The sequence below is a fragment of the Morone saxatilis genome, unplaced genomic scaffold (genome assembly GCF_004916995.1).
Source record: "Morone saxatilis isolate NCDOM2014 unplaced genomic scaffold, NCSU_SB_2.0 Contig12, whole genome shotgun sequence".
Taxonomy (NCBI): domain Eukaryota; kingdom Metazoa; phylum Chordata; class Actinopteri; family Moronidae; genus Morone; species Morone saxatilis.
The window spans coordinates 19,611,882-19,625,584 of NW_023339674.1; the positions used below are offsets into that span (position 1 = coordinate 19,611,882).

The 13,703-nt window shown below is 40.5% G+C and overlaps 2 protein-coding genes across 3 annotated transcripts in view; one reads left to right on the top strand and one right to left on the bottom strand.

The window, feature by feature from the left end:
• The first annotated feature begins 2,830 nt into the window (after window positions 1-2,830).
• LOC118321504 (cytochrome P450 2J2-like) lies at window positions 2,831-6,364 on the top strand. The gene is made up of 9 exons (XM_035652846.1): window positions 2,831-3,031; window positions 3,312-3,477; window positions 3,567-3,719; window positions 3,814-3,974; window positions 4,137-4,310; window positions 4,414-4,555; window positions 4,779-4,966; window positions 5,681-5,822; window positions 6,001-6,364. The coding sequence occupies exons 1-9, from the start codon at window positions 2,831-2,833 to the stop codon at window positions 6,174-6,176; spliced, it is 1,503 nt and encodes a 500-aa protein (XP_035508739.1). The 3' UTR covers window positions 6,177-6,364.
• Window positions 6,365-7,152: 788 nt separating this feature from the next.
• The window catches only part of hook1 (hook microtubule-tethering protein 1), a 12,523-nt gene continuing 5,972 nt past the window's right edge, over window positions 7,153-13,703 (bottom strand). For both annotated transcript variants that reach the window (XM_035652841.1, XM_035652842.1), the window contains 14 exons: window positions 12,010-12,173; window positions 11,785-11,925; window positions 11,016-11,217; window positions 10,670-10,780; window positions 10,477-10,564; window positions 10,319-10,385; window positions 9,919-10,059; window positions 9,675-9,762; window positions 9,438-9,469; window positions 9,268-9,350; window positions 8,973-9,073; window positions 8,749-8,850; window positions 8,577-8,645; window positions 7,153-8,478 (listed from right to left, as the gene is read on the bottom strand). In XM_035652841.1, the coding sequence (XP_035508734.1) occupies window positions 8,320-8,478; window positions 8,577-8,645; window positions 8,749-8,850; window positions 8,973-9,073; window positions 9,268-9,350; window positions 9,438-9,469; window positions 9,675-9,762; window positions 9,919-10,059; window positions 10,319-10,385; window positions 10,477-10,564; window positions 10,670-10,780; window positions 11,016-11,217; window positions 11,785-11,925; window positions 12,010-12,173 (1,548 nt within the window). In that variant the 3' untranslated portion in view covers window positions 7,153-8,319. The remainder of the gene's footprint in view (window positions 8,479-8,576; window positions 8,646-8,748; window positions 8,851-8,972; window positions 9,074-9,267; window positions 9,351-9,437; window positions 9,470-9,674; window positions 9,763-9,918; window positions 10,060-10,318; window positions 10,386-10,476; window positions 10,565-10,669; window positions 10,781-11,015; window positions 11,218-11,784; window positions 11,926-12,009; window positions 12,174-13,703) is intronic.

Consider the following 13,703-nt stretch of genomic DNA (forward strand, 5'->3'; position numbering starts at 1 on the left):
TTGGAGAAGGCCTTGCCAAGATGGAGCTATTCTTGTTTTTTGTCGGTTTACTACAGAGGTTCTCTTTCTCCGTTCCTGATGGGATAGAGCTGAGTACAGAGGGAATTACTGGCGCTACACGTGTACCGCACCCCTTCAAGGTTTATGCCAAAGCTCGCTGAACTGACAAGACTCAGCAAAACACTTAAGGAGAGAAAGCTGTAATGACTTAACCTTTCACTGTTGTATGATTGCTTCATGTGCTGAGGACCTGTTTATTCTTTCCTGTATTTAATTCTGGGTGATAAGGGAAGGGGGAAGCATAGCTTTACAAGCTATCAATTATAATAAAACTACCCTAGGGATGAGTCTAGTTTGGTTAAAGATACTTAGAAAAAGTAGTTCAAACTACTTTGTAAAAACATTATCAAATTGACTGCAATTGAAAGTGCCCACTTGTTCACACCCAAACCCCAAAACAATAAAATACCCCACTATTCATGGGAAAGGGCAAGGATAGCTCGCAAGTCATGTATTAAGCATGACCGGGATGAGTTTTGGGAGGTTTAACCATGATGACGCTGTGAGCACTGAGCAACGCCTGCCTTTTTATACATGCTCTACACAAAGGTCATGTTTTTGTGAGTGGCTGCTGGAGGAATGCATTGTTAACAAAGAGTACAGGGCTGGTCAAAAGGGGTTCAATTACAGATATAATTAATTTCACTTTTATGACCATAATTTCTTTCCTGTTACAGTAGTTAACTAAAATACTAAAAATATGGCCAAAAAAAGTAATTTACTTAATCATTATGCAAATATGAATGCAGTTTAACTACCAGAAAGTAACTGCAAAATGAAGTTAAACTACTAGCTGAATTACATGTACTTCCCAACTTCCCAACACTGTTGATAAAGTTATTTTTACAAAAATATTGTATTAACGCCACTGTTAATAATAAATAAAACATTTCTCAATGTCATTGTAGTTTTTAATGACAACATGTATATTAAATTGTTACGTTTTCTTTACAGTAATGAACAATTATAGGTTATTAGTTAATAATGAACTAAAATTAGTAATAAAACATTGATACACATTTGTTAATGACTAATACATTATTGATTTGTGTCACAAACCTGGTTTAAGTCAAAGTAAAAACACAACAGATCATACATTCATGGCTGGTAACTTATTTAAAGGCTACTGGAAGTAACAAATCAGTTGTGTATTAATAGTTATTAATTTTATTATACCATTTGTTCAACTGTGAAAATTAGCCTATTACACAAACATTTCAAAGCACCACATGCAGAAGAAATGTCTTATTTTGGTGCCATCTAGTGGTCATATTAGGAAGGACAGAGAACAATGTCTGCTATATTCCACACAAATAAACTAAATTTTATGCCTAAATAGTAATTTGTGAAAGATGTTATGATAAACATTTCACACATGGTAAAAGTAGATGAAAGAGTTAGGGTTAGGGTCAATGAACCATTTCTTAACTTTGTTAGAAATTCTGGTAAAATATGAAATGTTAAAGGAGTACTCCACTTGTTAGCCTTTCACTCTTATAACATTGTCAGACTCATGATGGAAAGTATTGAAATTAATGTAGCAGATCCAGAGATATTGTCTTTTTTGTTTTCTTCCTTGTCAAAACCTGGTGCATACATCAAGTGACATTATTTGGAGCTACAAAAGGCTTTAGACATCTTTTTTTTATATATGTAATCAGTACTCCCCATGACCTGTAGGCAGACGTTGATGTGTAGAATCTTTGGAGCCAGTTGTCAATAACTGTTTTACAGTTCTCCTTTCTAATGTAGCAAGTCTTGACAGTACCGTGGGTTCTCTCAGCACACAAACCCACAACACAGGGTTAGTAGTCCAGACCACTTTATTTATTTCTCCACCACACACCCTCTTCACACAACACTTATCCTGCTTAAAAAGTCCATGAAGGTTTTTCCCAGTTGTCCTTCCTGTTGTGTTTTGGGTCTTCCAGGTCCAGCACACTACTGCATTAAAAGCGGTGAGTTTGACTACTCAATGAGTACCAGCTGAGATAATCAACTCACCTGGTGCTGCTCTCACAAGCCTTCCCCACACCTCTCTCTCTTGCAGCTAACTGTAAACCACACCCACCTCCACAGCAACAAAATGTCAAATACCTTTTTAACAGCAGCAGCTTGTCATAGCAGGAAACACAGGCGTGGATAACTTTAAAAATGGCAGCATTCCATTTAGGTGAACCTGGTATAGAGCATTGTGCTGGCTTACATGGCTTACTGGGACACCCGATGAAACTGAGCCATCTTTTTTGCTATGACAGTTCAAAAAGTATGCCATGAAAAATGTCTATTACCAGAAAACCCCAGATCAATATCATACTCCCGATTCCAAAAGGTTTGCGATGACAGGACTGTCAATAATGCCAGAGTCATCAACAAGCCTATATATTTTCTGTGATCAACTTAACATAAAAGATGAGAAGTTATAAGAGGTGGACAGAAATGTGCAGATTGGTTAGAAGGAAACTACATTATGAACAATTAAACTGACAAATGACTGACATCACTCAGAACAGTTTAGCCTCGTAAACAGCTTCTTGTTTATGGCGGAAATGTTTTTGTTTAATGCTCCTTATAATGTCCATTTTGTTACAGTGTGAAAGTATGGGTCAGTTTGTTTTAGCTTATTTTTACTCCATCCCCACTCTCACAGATGGATCATTGTATCTATATAAGCTGTGAGTCAGCAGAGTACCATCCCATCTCTAACTAGAAATGGCTGATGGAGCAAGTGATCCTCATCAGTCGCTTGCTCTCCTCCTTGGCTTTCACAATGTGGCTGTGTGAACTGTTTCTGTGGCTTGATATTGATCTGAGGGCATTGCTTTGGCTTTTTACTTTTGCCGTCCCCGTTGGAGTGTATTTTCTGAACAAAAAGGATCCACCTAACTTTCCACCAGGACCACCGGCTCTCCCTCTTTTAGGAAACGTCTTCAGCATTGAATCTAAACAGCCTCACATTTACCTAACCAAGGTAAGACAACATAATCATATTTCCATATTATGCAGTGGTGTTTTTGTGATTCTGAAAATTCAAATGAAAACTTGAGCTTTTCACCAATAACTACTACTTTTGTATACAGCAGACAGGTCCTCAAACAAGGGAACATTTAAAAAATGTTTGTTTGTTAAAACTAAGAAAACTTGCTGATAGTAAGTCACAGTGTCGCTGCAATTATTGTCCTAAAATATGTGTCTCATTAGAGTCACATGCCAGACAACAGGCTGCCTATTCTCTGCTCCTGCATCCACAGTTAGCTGATATCTATGGGAATGTTTTCTGCATACGTCTGGGAAGACACAAAACAGTGTTTGTGTCTGGGTGGAAGATGGTGAAGGAAGCCATAGTGACACAGGCTGACAACTTTGTGGACCGGCCTTACAGCCCCATGGTGACCAGGATTTATTCAGGGAACTCAGGTAAATCACACAAACATACAGTAATAAAATAGTCCACCTGCCTCCTGATCCCCGCGTTAGAAATGCAGTGTGGCTTCTCTCTGTCTCAGCGGGACTTTTCTTCAGTAATGGGAACGTGTGGAGGAGACAGCGGCGCTTTGCCATGGCCATGTTACGTACTTTTGGTCTGGCCAAGAGCTCCATAGAGCAGAGCATCTGTGAAGAGAGCCATCATCTGCAGGAGGCGATGGAGAAGGAGAAAGGTTGGCAAAAACAACAAAACAGAAAAGAGACCAAAATGTAACAGCGTGAAAATACACACAGTGTACTGTGACTGAAGATGTTCCTTCTGTTCAGGAGAGCCGTTTGACCCTGTGCCCCTCTTAAACAACGCTGTGGCCAACATCATCTGCCAGATAGTGTTTGGGAGACGGTTTGACTACAGTGACCACAACTTCCAGAGCATGCTGAAGAATCTGACTGAGATGGCCTATCTGGAAGGCTCCATATGGGCTCTAGTAAGATGCAAAGCAGCTCAGAAACAGCTAACATAACGTGAAGGAGAACCAGCGTTCTTTGTACACGCTGAGTTAGGGGAAAAGATTTGCAGATTTGTTGTCTATCAGAAATTACTGTGAACTGAAGTGAGATCTGAATTGTCCCGTTTCCTCTCCAAACAGCTATATGATGCTTTCCCAGCACTGATGAAACGCCTGCCGGGGCCTCACAATGGCATCTTCAGCAACTCCAAATCTTTGGAGGCATCGATCAGGGGAGAGATAGAGAGGCACAAGTTGGATCTGGACCCCAGCAACCCAAGAGATTACATCGACACCTTCCTGATAGAGGAGAAAGTATGGTGATCACAATAAGCCGATCGGTGCATACTGTATGAGAACCAAAAACAAACCCTTTAGTGAACTGGCTGTATGTTTGTCCCTTCGCTCTGCCCGACAGCACAACAGAAACAGTCAGCTGGGTTTTGACGACGGCAACCTGGTTTTGTGTTGTCTGGATTTGTTCCTGGCTGGTAGTGAGACCACTTCGAAGACCCTGCAGTGGGGCCTCATCTACCTCATCAAGGACCCTCATATCCAGGGTGGTTCTTCAGATACTCCCACAGCAGCAGCACAGAAGAAAACTATAGATATGATTTATTACCCGAGAAGTGGAAAGGTTCTGCTACACTTAATGGAACGGCGCCTTAATTAGTATAATTGACAACACCTCTGTTTACCCTACAATTGCATGTCAAAATGGCTGCTGTGAAAAGGTTTATTCACTTTAATGGATCAATTGAAAACTTTTATTTCGATTCCTAGACGAACTCCATTCAGAGATAGACCGAGTGATTGGACAGACCCGCCAGCCCACTATGGCAGACAGACCCAACCTGCCTTACACTGACGCTGTCATCCATGAGATCCAGAGGATGGGAAACATCGTTCCTCTCAATGGACTCAGAATGGCCGCCAAGGATACAACACTGGGCGGTTACTTTATACCGAAGGTGCATCCACTTCTAGCACAGAGCAACTAGGGAGTGAAAACTGACAGTTGTGTCCATTATGTGTCTATTAGAAAACCGATATGTACATTCTGTCTGAAATATGATAATGTGGGGAAAGCCAGCCTCAGTTTTGTTTTATGATGTATTCCCTATTCTCATGTTGCTTAATAATATTATATTATTACATTTTAGTGTGTGCAGAGTTTAGTGTCATTGCTGGTGACTTAAGATTTAACTGGCAACTTCAAATTCCACTGAAGTGCATTTAAAACACTGTTATGCTTGACATAACAATTACTCCAGAACCATATACAGTGATTTCTGGCGTTCCCTATGGCGATAATCTGTCCTGGCCTCCACGACCCTGTTGGTTAGGTACTTCATGGTTATGAAATGGAAGCATTTCTCGCCCTCTAAATTCAAAGATTGGATGGCACTGGAGCTGGAGAAAATAAGATACTCCACTGAAGCCTTTATAAAACATTTTATACAATCTAAAAGCCTTTGGGGGATAACATGAATCCTTGACACTGGAGGTTATTAGTTTATTTTTCTTGTAAATGGTAAAAAAAATATACATAAAATTAGGAAGAGGAAGGAAATCTGACAAATAATTTAGCCACATAAAAAACACAACCCTTCACTGTGTCAGTACCCACTTGTTGACATTATCCATGTGTGGCTGTACTATTCCTTTACCCCTTCTTATCCTAGGGAACCTCTGTGATGCCCAACCTCACCTCTGTGCTGTTTGACAAGAACGAATGGGAAACTCCTGACACCTTTAACCCTCAACACTTCTTGGATGCTGAAGGAAAGTTTGTGAGGAGGGACGCATTTTTACCTTTCTCTGCAGGTAACTTTATACATTTAACTACTGAGAGAATCGACTCCATTTTAATTCCACAGGGACTAAAATCCTTTAGGATACAGTAAAGTGTGTGCTTGTAGCTAAATAATCAGTGTACAAGAAAATATTTTCAATGCATGCAGTTGGCTTTATTCTTTTAATGCATTTATTCTTGTTTGTCCAGGAAAGCGTGCATGTCTGGGTGAAGGCCTGGCGAGAATGGAGCTGTTCCTGTTTTTTGTCAGTTTGTCTCAGAAATTTTATTTTTCCACTCTGGATGGAGTTGAGCTGAGTACAGAGGGAATCACTGGAGCCACACGCACACCCTACCCTTTTAAGATTTATGCCAAAGCCCGCTGAACCCTGCAACCTATCCCCGACTATAGAATATGCTACAGAAAGACAAAAAACTATTATACATCTTTATGTATATAGAGACAACACATAGACTATGCTACAGACTGTGGCTAGTTTTCCTTTCATACCATTTAAGCTTTTAAGCAGTCCAGTAGAGACAGCATTCAACAATATGTCCTGTTTACGTGTGTGAAATATTGGAGCTATGAACTATAGCATGCTTTGTTATATAATCTTATAACATGTGACTGTTTTGAATTATCATTTTTCAAACACCAGTACACGATATCTGTGATTTCAGTTGGACTATTGCCCACTATAAGAATTACAGAAATGGCAGATTTCAATCTCCTTTATGTCTCTTGTATGTTACCTACAGTTGTGCATGGTTGGATCTATCCAAATGGGGTTGATTTGTAAAATATGTGTGAAGGCACTCAGTAAATAAACACCTATGTGTCAAATGATTTGTGAACAGTGTTTAAAATTAAACACAATCATTTTAAGCTTTGGTTTTAGATAAGATTGATGCTACTCAATGTAAAACACACATTTAGAAAAAGAATTTATTTATTCACAAGAAAACCAAAGATTTAAATGTACTTAAATTCCTGAAAATTCATTATGCCTTCCCCACTTTTCTTCATTTACACACAAACAAAACCTTACACATGTAGTTTATGTGCTGTGCTACGTTCATCATACATCTTATCTTTATATAAATGACACTACTTTTGAATCAGCAATCTACAAGAATCATCCACTGCAAAAGGAAAATAAAAGCGCTTTGACGTACATCTATCGATCACAGATGGTGAAACCATAACAAAATGCCTCTTTAGTGTTATTGCAGACATACAGAGTGACAAGGCAATCAACAGCCATTCCTGTTGTGAAACTAGTGCAGTTTAACTTAAGACTCCATAAAGGCTGAACAGCAAATAACCCACAATATCAAAGAAAACAGCAGCTTCTCTACAGCGCTCCTCGCTGAGTTTCCACCAACACTAAAACAGCCTCAAAACATGTCTGTGATTAAATACAATATCAACTACAGTAATTCAAATTCTCAAGTTACAATTTGCAGATACTGTACGAAAGCTTAACCTGGTTCTGACATTTGGATCAGAAGCTGGTGTTAAAATCATGTTTACACTAGAGCTGTACAACTTTATAGATTATAGACTTGATTACACACTACTAAATAAGATTTAAGATATTCGGTGAATAGAAAGGCCTGCCAGTTTTCATTTTAAGCATGCTGCCAGTAAGGAAGTCGAATCACACTTTAGTAGTATAGAAAATACACGATACATACACTAGTCCTGGACATCTTGTGTAGGATTTGTTGTTGCAGCACCTCAGGTTGATTTTACTTAATATGATTTATAGGATTTTCACAGCTTTACATGATGGGCTTGTTCCATTTCAGTAAAAAAAAATAATTGTGACTGATGTTTAATGCTTAAAAGCAGTTGGTGGCCAGCACCAAATATAGCAATAATTTTCTCAAAGACATCTAAAGCAAGCTTGTCTTTTCATCAGTCCGCTGAATGACATTAATACCTCCTTAACTGCATAGTATGATGGTACAGTTTCCCACACATCAACAACCATCTGAAGTTACATTTAGTTGGCTTTAGCATTCAAGTAACCCATTTTAAAGTCACAATCATATATATTATGGGCTCCGATTCTGAATAAAATAGATAAGCATTCATTAATGTTCCTCTCGTTTCCTGATCATGTACACAGCATGACAGGATATAAGAGAGTCAAGAATAAATTGATTATATTACAAGAATTCAGCTGAATCTGCAAAGCAAGGAGGGCAGATGGGAAATATGCTCTTCTCTATGGTTGGGACTGTGTGCGCTACTTTAACTAGTGAGGTGAACACAGGTTGTGGTTCCACAAGGCCAGTGTAACATGGGACAGTATGCTATAACATCAGGAATGTGGCCTACATGGTTGTGTTTAATAAGTAAGTGCTCATCGATCCCAGTCAGCTCATCCATGACCCCTCCCCAAGCGCTGAGAGCAGCTGTGTTTAAGGTCACTTAAGTGCTCACTGGTGGGAGGGAGTGAGGGAGGGTATTTTTCCCATAACTGAATAAAGCTGAAACATTTGGCTCTACGTCAAGGTCTACTTGGAGGTAGTGGCAGGCACGCTGATGGAAAGCGCCCGGCGTGGGGCGTTTGAGACTTGGCGCTGCTGGGACAAGAAGGACTGGCCGGGGGACACCATGGAGGAGGTGCAGCCACCGAGACGTGATTCAATTGCCAACTTCTGAAAGTTTAGACTCTGAGGATGAAGAGAAACAAATGTGCAGTATACTTAAAGCGTCAATAATGTCATAAAAGGCGCAGTGAATATCATCATTTGCTGTGATTTCATTTTACCTTGTTGTACCACGCTGTGACGATCAGCTTCTCCTCGTACTCTCTCAGTCTGGCCTGCTCACATTGACGCTACAGAGGCAAATCAACCAAATATGTTAAAATTATTTTAAAAAACTGTATCTTCATATCACAAACGCTCAAATGCTGTGAACGACTCAAAAAGCAGATCTACCTCCAGAGTTACAATCTGCTTGTCCCGATCTGCTAGCTGGTTCTTCAGAGCCTGGATCTCAGCGGTGGCTGGATTTAGCTTAGGATCCAGCGCTCGGATCACCTACAAGCAGGATGGAAAGATGGTTCTGAATACAAGTGAGATCAAACTGCTGGACTCAACCTTGTATTTTAAAAACTAGGTTTGTATAAAAAATAAAGAGAAAATATACTATAATCACTCACATTGCGAGCTTTCTCCAGGTACATTTTGTACCTCTCTTCCATGGCCCTCATGTCATCATCCTTCTTCTTCAGAGCAGCCATCAACTCATCCAGCTTCAGGGCTTAGAGACAAGGAAGAAATGGCACAGCACAGTATGACTAAAGTGGAACCTCATCCACTTTAGTCATACTGTGCTGTTGTGAACTGATACAGTGTGACATTTTATTATGTTATTATATTATGTTACGTTTTCCACTCTTGAGGTTGCTGGTGTCTTATTGGCAAACTCAGACTGAGTGGAGACGTGAGACTTACAATTTTGAGTGTTATCGGGCTGAAGGTCCTCCAGCAGCTCTTTCTTCTTCATGATTTCATCCTGAGCCTCGTTCAGTTGGACCCTGAGAAATAAATGCTGTTTCTTTACCGGACATTCATTTTACATCTCTCAACTTTTATCCAAAAATGTACCCATGAGTCACACTTACATGTGCGCATCAAGTTTCCTCTTCAGGTTTGACTGAAAAAAACAAACAACTTTAAAGCTTCTAAAAATACAGTACAAAGATTACATTTACAAAATAAACAATTTGCTCTGAATCAGTTTAACATTTTGACTGAAAACATCAGCTAATGTGCGCCAGCACAAAGTCTAAACAGCTTAATGAGATTATCTGTGTGGGACATTTCCTCTGTATTGGCGCCAGTGCTCCTGGCACACTCACATCATCAGGTTTGGCCGCCTGACTCTGCAGAGCCTTCTGGAGGTCCTCGACCTGCTGCTGCATCTCAATGATGCGCTCTCGACTCAGTCTGCAGATTTATCACGGAGAAGAAGAAGGAAATATTAAAAGAATGCAATTTTAAAAAGAATTTAACACAATTTAAAACTTAACAGAGCAAAAATTAATCAACAGCAGAGCAGCCTATGACTGTCACATCAATCTGTTGCTGATTAACTCTGCTAACCTGTTCTCAGTGTCCAATTCACTGCGAGTCTTATGTGCTTCCTCCAGCTGGGCCTGAAGTGCAGCGATCTTCTCCCTCTCACACTCCTCCTGCTGCACTCTCAGCATCTTGTTCTCATGCTGCAGCCTGATGAACTTTTCTCTGAACAATCACACATACAAAAGGCAGGGTTCACACATTACACTGGAGCAGGCGGTAAACAAATTCTACATTGCCAGAAACTGCATCTTTTGCAGGCATGTCCAAGTGTGGCTGCAGTTGTTTTCATCCCAACCAAGCAGGAGCACACCAAGCTCCACTCATTTAATCAGCTGACCTCAGTCTTCAAACGGCTGATCAGGTTTGCTCTTGATTAGTTGGAACAAACTGTAGAATAGTTTGGACATGCCTGGTCCATTACCTGTATTCAATGGGTATTAATTCAGCTGCCAGGTTATCATGGCTGGGGCTGCCAGAAGGAAGCATCCCTATAAAAAGTATAAGTGCACTTTAGATTAACAAAGTGACAAATGGCTAATTAGTGTCTTTACTGTCAGATATGACTATCCTGTGAGGTACCTGCTTGGGAGAGCTGGAGCTGCTGAGCCTGAGTGCATCGCAGCTCCTCGTTGATCTCCTTCAGAGACTCTCTCTCCATGATGATCCTCTAGTGGAAGGGGAGAATGTTTTAAACAGCCCAGATGTTAGTGAAGGACATTTACTTCAGCTAGAGTAAAAAATCCTTCTGACACGTTTCATAAAGCTGCCACACCTCTTTCTCCTTCATCACAGTCTCGTGCTTTTCTTCTAACTTCTTCATCTCAAAAGCCAGGTTGTCTGCTCGCCTTGTCTCCTCAGACAACTTCCTGTGCAGCTCCTGGACCTGACAGACAGCACGTGAGCACAAAGGTTAACAAATAAAACAATATGTGGCACTATATACATTCTTTTACCTAATAAATGGTATTAAACGTAATCACTACAATCTCTCCTTCTGCTGTCCAAGTTAAAGAAATCAAATCTGTACCGTATGAGATTTATAACAATAGGCATAACAATAAATATGTTTTATTTTGGAGTGGCGTTTCCCTTCCAACCATGCTGGGCATATCACTCACCTGTCTCTTGTATGACTCGAGCTGTGCACGGGCAGCGTTGGCCTTGCGGAGTTCCTCCTCCAAGCTAACAGTGTTCTGCATGTACGTCATGTTATTCTCCTCCAGCAGCTTCATCTGCCTCTTCAGATCACCTAGATTCTCCAGTTTCCGTTTGTATGTTTCCACTGAGGCCTCCAGCATTACCACACGATCTGAGCAGTTCCTACGGCGCATTAATACAAAATGAATACAGAAATATCAGTGAATAACTGTGACACCAATCTGCGTCAGGAAGAAGAATTTTCTATCTTTAGGCATTAATCTCTGGTCTCCGCTAGCACAGGTAAAGGGTAAAAGGTTTTTCTCATATGAATTGTGAATAATTTATAGTTTAGATAATAATACCTTATGTTAATGTGTCAATGTTTTCCTGCTACTTCTTGTTTGCACTCAGAGAAGAAGTCAACCAAAGCCAGCTGAGAGCCGTTTGTATGCAGATTTGTGCATTGCATTGTTCCGGCCAAATAAAACATTATCTAATTTTACTGATTAGCACACCCTCAACCAGACAAGAGGAGTTAATCATGAGTTCTTCCCTTTCCACCCTTCGGACCTCATCAGGAGACAACAAGATGTCTTTCTGCATGCTACTCTTTGAAGAAAGAAAGTTGTGGAAAATTGTGTCCAGCATTTTCCACAGTATATTACTTTGCTTATGTTTGTAGTCTGCACTCTAAATAAAAGCCCCCCATCAACCTGTTACAGTGCACTACCCCAGATGGACACAAACCTCAGAACGTCCAGTTCATCTTTGAGAGCTCGAGACTCTTCTGCCAGGCTGGTGAGCTCGTCATTACGGTGCTGAACTTCAATCAGCTGCTTCTCCAGCTCTTCACAGTGGATCCGGTAGTCATCCTTAGCAGCCTCCAGCCTAAACAGATACAAATATGCATCATGGTTCAGACCTTTACAACTATGGAGAGGTTACTGCACTGCATTAAAGCAGGAGACACACCTGAAGTTCTCCTCCTGCAGCGCCTCTAACTGCTGCTGCAACTGGCTGTGTTTTTTCCCAGAGGGTGTGCTTGGGTCATCGAATGTGTCCAGCTGATTGGCTCGGTCTGTTAGGACGTCATTCTCAGCCAACAAGCTGTTCCGTTCCTCCTGAAGAACAGCCACCTGGTCCGGGTACAATAAGGTTTAGACCCACTCTTGCAAGTGATACAAGTTACAGTGAATTAAATATACACAAAACAAACAAACATTTGTGTCAAGTCAGTAGGAAGAATGTGTGATGTTAAATCTCTCTTTGGTCAATTACATTTCATGCAAAGCAGCAAAGACACATTTGAGCGTCAAAAGACACACCCCTTTCTATTATAGAGAGCGCTCCTGGTCTCCCAGCTGTTAAAGCAAACAGTGCAGTTAATCCATGCTGGAAGCAGAGCACAGACAAAGTGCACTTTAAGCAAACATGTTAATACACGGTTAGTTAGTTTTACTTCTCACCCATCATTTCTCTCATGTACTTTCTACCACCAGACACTGGACTATTAGTCCAACATTAACTTGTTATTGTTTAAAAGTCCTGCATACAAACTAGATAGAAACAACCTGTAGGATCAGTGTCTAACATCAGAAACTACATGTTAAGGGCTGGGCTACATGGTTGAAATCAATATAATAAAAATAATATTTTACCAATATATCACAATATCAACCTTGCAAGGCTGCTGGACTCGCAAGATCACAAAATCACGAGACAATCCATCTTGCCGGTATTTGTGCCTGTAAATGTATTTGTGACCCAACTACAGTGGTAGCGGACCAAAAATACTGCCAAGTGCTTTTTAAACGTGTCTGTCCTTTTCAAAACAGTTTCCAATGACGCCTTCCCAGATGGTTCTGTGGGACAAACCATCAGTCAGGTCATCGAAATATGGCCTTTAAAATAAAGAAACTTCAGTAACACATTTTCTTGCCTTTTGTTCAGTTTGCTTAGAATCATTAGATGACAGAATTTTGTAATAATAAGATCCACAGAGCCACATCACAACAAATAAACTAAAAGTATGAAAAGTAACACATAATTATTGCCCAGCCCTATCTTTAACTCTATTATCTTTTCCTACAAACTATACTGAAAGTCTTACATAGACAGAGATTCATTACAAAATAATATGATGTTGCTTTTACCAAAAGAATACGACAAAAAGGTTATTATGACAGACGGATGTTCCTGGGTGAATTACTGGAATAAAACCACACAATATTAAAACACACAATGCATGACTTGTCTCGATCTGAATCCTGATTGAGCCATCTGTTAGCGGAGTTAGAGTAAACATTTGAGCAGCTGGTTTAGATGGGTTTAGTTCTGCCAAATGGTCAGCCATGTTGAACTTACCTCACTGTGACGAGAGATGAGCAAGACTGGAGACAGAACAAATCAAATCTGTCGAGAGTCCAGTTGAATAGGTGATCAGTGCCTGTGCTAAACAGTCTGCCTGCACAGTGAGTGAGGCCTTCTATCAGTGGCAGAGCATGGGCTGGTTGCCACAGTGGAACCAGCAGAGCGCAGACTGTGAGCCCACAGTCTTTCTGCCACAGCAGCTCCAGACAATAGACCCAAGCATTACAGCGAATTACACAACTCCTGTTTATACTGTGCCACAGGCATACATGTGAGTGAGTTTGTGTGTGTGTGTG